The sequence below is a fragment of the Taurulus bubalis genome (genome assembly GCF_910589615.1).
Source record: "Taurulus bubalis genome assembly, chromosome: 6".
NCBI classification, from domain to species: Eukaryota; Metazoa; Chordata; class Actinopteri; order Perciformes; family Cottidae; genus Taurulus; species Taurulus bubalis.
The window spans coordinates 1,722,653-1,735,152 of NC_136594.1; the positions used below are offsets into that span (position 1 = coordinate 1,722,653).

A 12,500-nucleotide genomic window follows, 5' to 3' on the forward strand; every position below is an offset into this window, starting at 1 on the left:
ATCTATTGCTTCTGTCCATCCGGGGAGAGGGATCCTCCTCTGTTGCTCTCCCTCAGGTTTCTTCCCCTTTTTTTTCCCTGTGAAAGGGTTTTTACTATCTTTATTGGGGGAGTTTTTCCTGATCCGATGTGAGGTCCCGGGACAGGATGTCATGTGTACAGATTGTAAAGCCCTCCGAGGCAAACTTGTATTTGTGATGTTGGGCTATATAAAATAACCTGAATTGAAAAAATTTAATTGAATGAGCCGCTCCACGATAAGCAAGACATACGTGTGCTGTAGGGCGGGGCTACGTGGTGATTGACAGGTCGCTGACATACACGGCGTCTCTACTTCCCTCTTCAGTCCAAATATGGTCACTTCCTGTTCACTGGTTGCGAAAAAACGTAATCCAAGATGGTGACCACGAAATAGCTTTGAAAACATGTCACCATGATACGTCCACTTCTCACGTACTGCCTCTGGTTCCCGCTTGGCAATTAATTGTATTTATTGACTAAAAAGCACAAATTTAACAATTCATTTTGTAATTAGTGCTTTCCAGGATAAATAAAGACTGCCTTTCTTTCCAAGTTTGAAGGAAAATAAATGATTGTGATGCGTCTGCTTCTCAGCAGAAGAGAACAGAGTCAGAGAGTCAGAGAAAAGAGTCAGTCAGAGAGTCAGAGAACAGAGAGTACAGAGACTCAGAGTCAGAGAACAGAGTGTCAGAGAAAAGAGTCAGAGAGTCAGAGAACAGAGAGTCAAAGAACAGAGAGAACAGAGAGGCAGAGATTCAGAGTCAGAGAACAGAGTCAGAGTCAGATATTCAGAGAGTCAGAGAAGATAGTCAGATAACAGAGTCAGAGAACAGAGAGTTAGAAAGTCAGATAACAGAGAGTCAGAGAACAGAGAGTCAGATAGTCAGAGAACAGAGAGTTAGAAAGTCAGATAACAGAGAGTCAGATAACATAGTCAGAGAACAGAGAGTCAGAGAACAGAGAGTCAGAGAACAGAGAGTTAGAAAGTCAGATAACATAGTCAGAGAACAGAGAGTCAGAGAACAGAGAGTTAGAAAGTCAGATAACAGAGAGTCAGATAACATAGTCAGAGAACAGAGAGTCAGAGAACAGAGTCAGAGAACAGAGAGTCAGATAGTCAGAGAACAGAGAGTCAGAGAACAGAGAGTCAGAGAACAGAGAGTCAGATAGTCAGAGAACAGAGAGTCAGAGAACATAGTCAGAGAACAGAGAGTCAGATAACATAGTCAGAGAACAGAGAGTCAGAGAACAGAGAGTCAGAGAACAGAGAGTTAGAAAGTCAGATAACAGAGAGTCAGATAACATAGTCAGAGAACAGTGAGTCAGATAACATAGTCAGAGAACAGAGAGTCAGAGAACAGAGAGTCAGAGAACAGAGAGTCAGAGAACAGAGTCAGAGGCTGCAGCTCAGCAGCTGCTGTTTGTTCCCTAACGTCTCTGATTAAGAGCACAGCTAATACCATAAAACACCGAGGAGGATAGCGGGGTCCGCTGAGACTGAATTGCCACCAAGCGTTTGATTGGCTCACGGAGGAGGGCGGGTCCAGGTGTATATATATATATATATATATATATATATATATATATATATATATATATATATATATATTAAAAAACAATTATAATAAAGAAATACATTAATAATACAAAACAAAAAAGACATTACAATAAATACAATTCAAAAATAAATTAAATGAAATACATGAATTATGTTCTCTGTGATTATAAAGTCACAAGCTTTTAAGAAAAATCTTGAAAATTACAGTTTGTTTTCTTTCAAGGTTGGATCAAGGTCATCACACCACGGACACCACCCTTTAAGCACAGTAGCAAAATATATGAATTGTATTGGTATTCACTTATGTTCATAAAAGAACACAGAAAGAACATGAAAGAAAACACACATTTCTTTAGGACCTTCATTGTGCTCAGAGGAGCGAACATCGGGAAAAAGAGCTGTTGGGATTCGTCTGATAATCCGCCGACAGAATAAAATGTTCTGCAGATCAAACATGAGGATGAAGAATAAAACACACTGATGTCAGAGTCATGTTCAGAGAAGGAAATAAAACACAAATATGTACGTTTTTCAACACCTCAGAGGCCTGACATTACAGTTTATTCTCGTAAATATACAACTTTGATATCTGGACATTTTGACAGGCTCCGTAATTTTACATTTATTTTTATAAAAGAAATGGCTCGTTTGTATTCATTGGTGTGAAGAAGAAGAGTCTGTTGACACATTAACATCGTCCACCTCCTTCTGGCTCACATAACCGGAACAACAGGGACTAATTCATACGAGCATGAAGCACACATTTGTTCCCAAAAGGCTTCTGAACGACGCCAGGAACATTTCCTGCGCGGCTGCTTTGGCCTCGTGTTCCGTCTCCTCAGCCAGGAAGAGAGACCGCGGCCGGGTTGCCTATCACCTAATCACACCCTGGGGAGTAACGAACCGGGAAACAACCAGAAGAGAGAGGACAACACACGGCCTCGTCCAACACGGAGCTCGACGAGCGATGGAGAGAACCGGACACCTGGAAGAAGACGGGAGGAGAACCGTGTATTGACTCCTTTGACCCGGCTCACGAACCCACGACCCACGAGAGCCTTTTGGGGCGGGGGTCCTTTCACACATCCAGAGAGTCGAGTTTCTGGACCACCGATATTTACCCGCATGAAGAAGAACTCTTGAGCTGATCGCCAGCCTCTGATCTCCTCCAACGGGTTCTGCAGACGAAGGTCGGATCTGTCGGCAGTGGGACTCGGTTTCCGAATCGGAAACGTTCTGGTTTTCCGGTTTGACCGATCACGTTTGTTACCGACGGAAAAAAGACTTACTGTATTTCGTAGATATCCCACGAAACCAGAAGGCAAAGATGATTTATCCGTCATGTGACTGTTGTACATCCGTGGGCGTGTCTTATTGAAGGTGGGCGTGTCTTATTGAAGATAGGTGTGTCTTAGGTGTGTCTATAGGGTAAAATAAAGGAAGAGCACTTCAACTTGCCTTGCATTGTTGTGTTTTAACATATTTTGATGAGAAGTATATTTTATCAGGTACATTATATCGGGTGAAATGTACCCGACGTTAGTGATGGTGTTACTATTTGTAACGTTAGTGTTCTAGGGTTCAACGTAGCTTCAGGAAACCCGACATTGAACTCCCCTCCCGTCTCTCGCCCCTCAGCCCCGCGGGCATCAGTCTGCCGCGGCCCTACTACTTTGCCGACGAGGACGACGAGCGGCCCTTCATCTGCTCGCTGCCGGTGGACAACGGCATCATGTCCTGCTCCGACGTGCCGGCCCGCCGCGAGGGAGGCCGGACCTGCTGCCTGGACAAGGACGACGCCCTGTACCGCCAGTCGCTGGGCCTGAGCGCCGAGCCGCCGGCCAACGGCAGCGCCGGCGGGGCGGGCCTCTGCGTCAACTGGAACCAGTACTACACCCGCTGCCACACCGGGTACAGCAACCCGCACAAGGGGGCCATCAACTTCGACAACATCGCCTACGCCTGGATCGTCATCTTCCAGGTGAGACGGTTGGGGAACTCGGCGTTTGATTTCTTTTCTTTCAGTTTAATATTTTATCACTTTTTCACAATTCACGACAATTTATAACTTCTTGTTTGATGTTCTACGTGGGCTGGAGGTATTACTGATGAGAAAAAGTAAAATGATACAGATACAGATCAGATAGACACCAAACAATTAACTAGATTTTACATTTTCTGTGAGCTTCACAGCGTCGCCAGATGTCCTTTTGTTCCATATTCCATCTGCTTGTTTGCTTGGTGATATGCTTCTGGAAAACATTAAACAATAAATCTGCAATTTCATTAAATATTAATTACGATCCAGTTTAATTGGAGCTATTTTGGAAAATACATTTGTTCACTTTCTGGTAAAGAGTTAAACGAGAAGATAAATGTCACTCTAGTGTCTTTCTGTGAAGAGTAAAGCTGCAGCTTAGCTTAGCTTAGCCTAGCTTAGCACAAAGCCATGCAACTTAGCATCACTCAATTGATACCATGTTATTTCTTGTTCACATCACACTAGAAGCATCCTATTGGTTGATGTTAATGGTGCCAGCTGGTGCACGTCTTGCTGGCTCTATAGAATTATTTAACGACAGTATGATTATTACAAACTTAATAAAATAAAGCTTTTGGCACCACATCGACCGGGTGACTTCAATCAGAGTTGTTGTTTTACGTAAATATGGCGTAGTTATACAAAAATCTGCAACCAGAGAAAAAAACGAGTACACGATCTCCCGTACAGTAAAATGGGAAATTTCTATTTTTCCGGATGTAATAAAGAGATATAGAATGTTTATATGAGAGTTGTTTCCATCTTCTGGTCTCACGTTCCCACCAGAAATCCAATACGTGCGTTTCCCAGAAGAGGAAGTGTTCCTTCAAACACTTCCTGTGTTCATTCCCTGTGACCTTTGCCCGCCTGCAGGTGATCACTCTGGAGGGCTGGGTGGAGATCATGTACTACGTGATGGACGCTCACTCCTTCTACAACTTCATCTACTTCATCCTGCTGATCATTGTGAGTCACACCGTAGACACAGAAGGGGGCGTGGTCGATGACATCATCGAGCCGTGAGAAGATCAGGGCCGCAAAGTCACAACTAATCAAAAACGCCTTTTGTTGGTTTTTATTTAAACTCGCTTGGACTCAACATGTTGATGATGTTGGTCTGAACCACCAGCTGGGTCTTCTGGAACATGAAGGTTCTTCACTCACAGACGGTCAGAGAGAACACACTTTCTCCCAGACGAGGTCCAACACAGGAGGCCTCTGTGTGTCCCGTGTGGAACCAAAAGGTTCTCGTCCCTCTCTTCAAATAACGTAAAAACATTGCGGCTTCAAGGCCAAACCATGAAGTTTTACTGAATAAACATAACTGTGACTTTGTGTTGCAGTTTTCTATCAATTTACAATGTGTTGACAACGCAACAATGTATTTAAAACATGGAAACAGAAACGTCTTTGAGGAGGAAGTTTAGCTGCACACACACACACACACACACACACACACACACACACACACACACACACACACACACAAACACACACACTCTCGAGCTCATGCAGTCAGCACACTTACATACTTCTACACTTCCTGTTTTTGTTGCCAAGCTACAGATGACTGTAGCTGTTCCTCCCCCTCGGTCTCTCTCATCTTCTCTCTCTCTCTCACCTGCACACACACACACACACACACACACACACACACACACACACACACACACACACACTCACAATTCCCTGAAGAGACCCCCCCCCCACACACACACACACACTTTTGTTCCGATAAAAGACTTTTTAATTCACCCGTTAGCTCCCGTCGTGTCTGCGTGTGCGTCGCACTGAGCGCGTGCGGCTTTGTGTGCGAGCGCTGAGCGTTCTCTTCTTTAAGCCTGTCAGAAAGAGAGAGAGAGAGTGTGTGTGTGTGTGTGTGTGTGTGTGTGTGTGTGTGTGTGTGTGTGTGTGTGAAAGTGTTATCATAATGCAGCGTGACTTCCAGTCCCGGTTCCTTCCTCAACCCGCGGGCTGTCTTGTCTTTTTTTATTACACTTTTAATTGCCTGCCTTAAGATCCCTCTTCTCCTCCTCAGCCTCTCGTCTCACCTTCTCTCCGTCTTCCATCGCTCGGCGTCTATCTCCCTGAGTCTGTCAGTCTTCCCTCCTTGACACCTTATCTTCCTCATATCTCTCCCTGCCATCTATCACTTTCTATCACTTTGACTCCGCTAACACATCCCTCCTCTGCCTCACTTTCACATTCTGTCTTACTCCTTTCCCCTTAATCTCCTTTATTCCCCTGCTTCCTATTTTGTTAAATCTCCATCAACATGTCGCTCCCGCCTTCATGTTTTACCTCCCCTCCCTGAGCATCGTTCCCAATATAATAATGATGTATACAAACACAAATCCAGTCATCTATAGTCTTCTATACAACCAGAGTAGTCGCCCCCTGGTGGTCAGGAGAGAGAATGCAGCTTTAACACATGAAGCATAGACTTCTATACAAGCAGAGGAGTCGCCCCCGGTTGGTCAGGAGAGAGAATGCAGCTTTAACACATGAAGCATAGACTTCTATACAACCAGAGGAGTCACCCCCTGGTGGTCAGGACAGAGAATGCAGCTTTATGACATCAAGCATTGGCTTTCCTTATCAGAATCGGAGGTTTTCCGCCTGCAAGAAAACAATTTATTGACACACAAACATGGAAAAGGACACATTTTAGCTCCGGGACATCATCTCCTGCATCAAAATCCCTATTTCAAAAACGATTTGTGGCAGAATGGACGCCTTTTAGATGTGAATTACATCAGTGAGGAGGAGTGGAAAGAGGAAAGGAGGCAAGGAAATGACTATGGATTGGAGTTGGAGTTGTTGGAGGGTAAGAGATGGAAAGAAAGGATGATGAAATTGAGGAGGAAATAGAGGGAAGAGGGATGGAAGGACGTGGGGGGAGGATGATGGTGAGTGATGAAGAGGAGGATGGGGGAAGGAATCAGGAGGCGGTGGGCCGGTGGGCCGGTGGGCCGGCGTGAAATCGAGAGCGGATTGGAGGGCGGCCGAGAGGAAGCGACCACATGTCGGTCTCCCTCTTTGATCTTTAATGAAACGTATTAATGAGAGCGCGTCCCCTCAGCGTGGCTCTGGGCTCTGATCACAGCTCCCGCTTCACCGCATGTCGTACATCATGTCTTTCTGCCCCCAACCTTTCAAAATAAAACGCTTCACTACTGTTAAACACACGTTATTTACATGGTGCATTGAGATATTAGACGGCATTAAATATCAAGATAATTAAAGAGGGAAGAAATACATTTAGCTTGTCATCAATGCTGTTCTTTGATCTACATACTCATCAATAGAGAGTCAGCAACTTTTCACTTCTGGTTCCTTTGTCTCAAAGTCTTTTTTAAAGATTGTCTCGATTTGATGTCTTAAAAAAAAGTCTGTGTTTAAAAAATAAAGACTCTTTAAAGGCACAGTGTGTTGGATTTCAGGCGGTTGCAAATTGCAACCGCCTGAAATCCCTCTTCCCTGTCAGAGTTTAAGCTAACGTTACCGCGCCGGCCTCCGGGTAACGTAGAGACATGAAAGCCTCTGTCTGGAGCCGGTGTTTGATTTGTCCCTTCTGGGCTACCGTAGAAAAAACATGGTGGCACAACATGGCCGACGCCGTGAGGCCGGGCCTGCCTCCTACGTAGACGTGAATGGCTCATAATCAGCTAACAGAAAGCACAAGGATTCTTTTAGTAAGTGGTAATTCTACACAACTTAAAACATACTTCTGAATATTATAATCCATTTCTGCAAGTACAGAAAAAAAAGCAACCTCAGATCCTGGATCAAAATCAACATAATTGCAGGACATGAAAAGAAAAGCGTCCCCCAAAGTCTCTCTTACTAAAGTATATCTAAAGCCGGGAACGTTTCCTAAACGAGGAGGCAGATCCTCGCCGGCTCTCAACACGGAGACGTTATAATTAATAATGCTTCAAAGCATGGAGCAGACGAACAGAGCGGCGCTTTGCTCCCTGCGGCGGTCGGTCTTTGTCGGTTGACGGTCCGGGGTCCCGTCGGCTTTCAAGACTCGTCTCGCGGGCCGACTTAGTGCAGGCTGTAATTGTGGAGATCCCCCGCTTGGACTGGCCTCAGCGGCAGACGGATGACGAGGCTTTTTTTAATTGTGTTTGCACGACGCTGAGCAAGATGATGGCAGGAGGACACAGAGAGAGAGAGAGAGAGAGAGAGAGAGAGAGAGAGAGAGATGCTTTGGCAAGTTCACTCAGGAAACATTCATGCAGATTAAGTGCTGAAGAGACGGAGAGATGAGACAGAGCGTGACAGATGGACAGACAGATGGAAGAGGCGAGATGAAGACGAGGAGAGTCGTCCTACACTGATTGCCGTCATGTAGAGCAGCGAAGACCAGAGAGGCTTTCCCTGGGAGAGCCGGCGATGAGCCGCTTGATTTGACACTGCAGGAGGAAGGAGAGCTCATTATATCAGGTGTTCACGCCTAGACGCCTCTACCTGTCAATCACCTTGTAGCCCCGCCCTAAAGCGTCCCCTGCTTTATGGTCTGTTTGACTCTAAATGACCATAATTTACTAAATGAACATCATGCTGTATTGAAGAAGACTTGAAACTAGAGATTGAGACAGAAACTCATGGTTGTATAGAAGTATACTCATGTATACTTCTATACAACCAGAGGAGTTGCCTCTAGGTGAATAGAAGTCTATTGAGGCTTTTCAGGGGTCTGGAATGTCAATCAATGGCTCCTGGACCCTCAGAGACCCCCCAGATTCCTCACACAGCTCGGCCCGTATGTGGATATGGATAGAGATGCTGTAATGCACCGATCTGCTGCTCTTTCTGGTCTATTTTATGCCAAAACGCTGCCAAAAGAAAGGCACCGACACACAGACCCGAGACAACATCTCCCGATGAAGTTGTTTGATGTGTTTTTAAACCGAAGATGCTCTGCGAGTCCAAAACAATGAGCCAGAAGAAGCTTCAAGAGCTGGTGAAACTGCTTTTGTCACCGGATGCAACGCCTCTCACGTTACTTTAAGAAACGTTGATCAGTGGAGCTTTAATATTTAGGAGGGAACATGTGCAGCTTAGCTCCTTTTCTCTTGCTCAGCCTCACACTCACACTCACACTCACACACACACACACACACACACACACACACACACACACACACACACACACACACACACACACCGCTCTAATTGTATTTCAGCGGCTCCAGACGAGTGCGACTATAAATATTTGATGGCATCGGCGAGGGTGCCGCTTGCTTCCCGGGACCCGCTTGCTTCCTTTTCACCACAAATCTCTGCATCGGATCAATGGAAGAGCAGCTTTACACACACACACACACACACACACACACACACACACACGTTTTCTCCACATCGGCTCTGCTTCCCTGACCTTGCCCTTTCTCTCTCTTCTCTCTTTCTGTGTCTTGCTCCACCTGCCGAGGCCTCAAACACCCAACATACTAAGAGCGTGGTTAAAACCTTGAATCTGGTGAAATCCACAAAACAGAAAGTAGATCTGTTAAATTAACATCATGAATAAAAGTTGAAAGCAATGGCTGCAATATAAATAATTCAACGTGGCCTTAAACCTGCGGATTGTTGATGAACAATAGTGGTTTTGTGCACAGCTGGAATATTAAAGCACGTCGTGCAGCATTCAGGAGGATCTATTTGCAGGAATGTTGTCAGCAATGAAGCGTCTCTGTCACGAAGTCACGAGTCTGAACCTGTCTGTCTATTGTGATATTCTGCTGCTATGAAATCACTGGAAGCGTCCAGAGTTTGATGCACTAGAGTTTGTTTCCAGAGTGCATTTAAAAAACTGTAATTCTTTCCATCACTTGATCTCTTATTTGTGCTTCAGACAAACTCTCCAACAGGGAATCGTGAATGGAGTTAATTCAATTATGAAGATGATGTGTAAATCATACCAGAAACTGTTGTGTATTCAAAACAAATGAATTTAAAGGGACAGTCCACCCCAACATTTAAAGTACACGTTCTCCCTCTTGAGATATCGGACATCAAGGTGTCTCGGTTGGCTTGTTGATTGGATATCCATAGTTGACCTAGACTCTCCTGCTTGTATGTGCACAGACTTGTATTCATTTTTTATCAAGGATCCAGGTCTGTCTTCGACCCAGTTCCTCTTTTGTTCCGATGACTCAACGAGGAGACTTTCATGTGAATCATTCACACGCTGTGGAGGAACTGAGCGGGACTTTTGTTCCGTGCCAAAAAAAAGCTTCCCTTTGCTCTCCAACTATCCGTAGAGCTGGAACCAGCCTCGGTGAGTTCTCATTGAGGAAAGAGAAGCGTCTTTGGGGCGTGAATGGGATTTACCCTGACCTTCAGGAGCAGGCAGATCCCGGTGTTCCTACTGATCAGGAAGTTCTGGTTGTGGGAGAGACAAGGTCCTTTGTGGTCTCAAAATGGAAAAACGCCTAGACATTTCATCAGAAAAACATGTGTAAAATATACATTTTCTGTGGGATTGATATCTGCTTTTTACTTAGACTAGAAAAGGCTTCATGCTATGGTTCCATTGTGTTTTCCAGTCCATAAGTCTCATTTATAGTCATCTACAGGCATCGATTTACAAAGAAATGTTCAGGCGGAAATAAAAACCTTATACTTTAGTGTGTTCAAACTCATATAACTCAGTGTCAGCAGCACTTAAAGTGATTCTGACTATTGGGGAAAAAAGCTTCAGATTGTTTCCTTTCAAAAGAGACCAAGACCATGCATTTACTCCACATAGTTCAAGTACAGCTTCCAGTTTACTTTGGGTTTACCTGGATAGGCGTTTTAGGCACATCTTACAGGAACGCTAAGAGGTTAACAGCTCCGAGTCTTCTGGTGTTTTCTGCAGCTTTGTTCGCGACCATATTGCACGACGTGTTGTGTTTGGACTCGTCCAGCCAAGCGGGCTAACAGGCGAGAGGTAGCAGCAGCTAACTCCGCTGGCTTCCCGCCATCGCTGCTGACTAGCTGGCAGAAAGCTGACCGCTAACACCTCAGATTATTTCGTGCCAGTGTTTTTTAAACGTCGCACATTCTTTTTTTTTTGCATTTTGGAAGGAACAAGTTTTCACGCACGGCTCTCATCCTCCTCCCAGATCGGCTCCTTCTTCATGATCAACCTGTGCCTCGTGGTCATCGCCACCCAGTTCTCCGAGACCAAGCAGCGGGAGCACCAGCTGATGCAGGAGCAGCGGGCGCGCTGCTCGTCCTCGTCCACGCTGGCCAGCGAGCCGGGCGACTGCTACGAGGCGCTCTTCCAGCTCGTCTGCTACATCCTGCGCAAGGCCCGGAGGCAGGCGGTCGCCCTGTTCAACGCCCTGCGGGGGAAACCCCGCGGCTTCCGGGGGGCCGGGCGAGGCAGAGGAGGCGGGGAGGCGAGGGAGAGGAGGGCCAATGGGCGGGGAGGACGCGAGAGCAGGGCGGCGGTGAGGCGCGGTGAGTAACGTAACCCCGAGGAGCGTTTACCGCCACGAGAGGACGCAGAACACCGAGATGTTTGACCTTCCTCTTGTGTTAGCTTTCTGTTAGCCTCTCTTGTGTTAGCTTTCTGTTAGCCTCTCTTGTGTTAGCTTTCTGTTAGCCTCTCTTGTGTTAGCTTTCTGTTAACATCTCTTGTGTTAGCTTTCTGTTAGCCTCTCTTGTGTTAGCTTTCTGTTAGCATCTCTTGTGTTAGCTTTTTGTTAGCCTCTCTTGTGTTAGCTTTCTGTTAGCATCTCTTGTGTTAGCTTTCTGTTAGCATCTCTTGTGTTAGCTTTCTGTTAGCCTCTCTTGTGTTAGCTTTCTGTTAGCATCTCTTGTGTTAGCTTTTTGTTAGCCTCTCTTGTGTTAGCTTTCTGTTAGCATCTCTTGTGTTAGCTTTCTGTTAACATCTCTTGTGTTAGCTTTCTGTTTGCCTCTCTTGTGTTAGCTTTCTGTTAGCATCTCTTGTGTTAGCTTTCTGTTAGCATCTCTTGTGTTAGCTTTCTGTAAGCATATCTTATGTTAGCGGGTCGGTTTTGACCCATGTCTTAAATCATCTGTAAAATACACTAAAACTATTACCTATCATCCAATGTGTTTCTCATCTCTTGGTGACCTTGTTAGGCTTCCTTATCCATGAACATATTGTTTATGTTTTAATATTGTTGGTGTGGGCCTCTGGGCCTTTTCTTTGTCAGGATACCTCCATTTCTATTAAAGAAATGTTAAAATGAACCTCAAGAGAATCATATAAATAAATAAAAGGTTGTTGTGTTTCCTGACTATTACTGAGGGTATTAGAACACATCTCTTCAATACATTTGTTTCATTTATGTTTTTGTTTTAATATTATTAACTATAGTAACTATAGTAACATCTACGGGTCAATTTTGACCCATGTATATTTACTTCAAGAAAAAGGCTAATAAGTATTTTTTTCAGCAATATAACTTTAATACATAAGCATAACAAGTCATAACACAACATATAGATTTGCAAGGTCAAACAAACAACAACCAATCAAGAAAGTCTTATTTTTATAACAACACAAAGGTCATAATTGCAACCAGAGCATTTTCTAATTTTGTCAAAAAAAAATTTGATTTATTTAGTTGAAATAGAGGTTCCTGACAAGTCAAAAAGCCTTGATGCAGTAAATATATTTATGTGCTTCTTTCATGCATTAAAACCTAAAACAGGTCGGTGCTGACCCGAACACAAGAGGAAGGTTAACACCCTTCATTTTGCAATATTTCAGGCCCGCCCTGTCCCCACCGCCGTAGACCCGACCACGCCCTCAACGCCGCCGACGGCTGCCCGCAGTGTGCCGCCGCCGCCCTGCCGCTCGCCGACGGGGCGGGAGCGGCTCGCGGCGTGGGGAAAGACGAGGCGGAGGAGG

At 45.1% G+C, this 12,500-nt stretch overlaps 1 protein-coding gene across 1 annotated transcript in view; it reads left to right on the forward strand.

Moving 5' to 3' along the window:
- LOC306738055 (voltage-dependent T-type calcium channel subunit alpha-1I-like) overlaps positions 1-12,500 on the forward strand; it is a gene marked incomplete at its 3' end in the record, with an annotated part of 128,990 nt that overhangs the window by 45,690 nt on the left and 70,800 nt on the right. Inside the window, exons 6-9 of the mRNA XM_079219884.1 lie at positions 3,217-3,559; positions 4,493-4,585; positions 10,738-11,077; positions 12,360-12,500. The exon at positions 12,360-12,500 is cut by the window's right edge and continues 215 nt beyond it. Of these exons, the coding sequence (XP_079076010.1) occupies positions 3,217-3,559; positions 4,493-4,585; positions 10,738-11,077; positions 12,360-12,500 (917 nt within the window). The remainder of the gene's footprint in view (positions 1-3,216; positions 3,560-4,492; positions 4,586-10,737; positions 11,078-12,359) is intronic.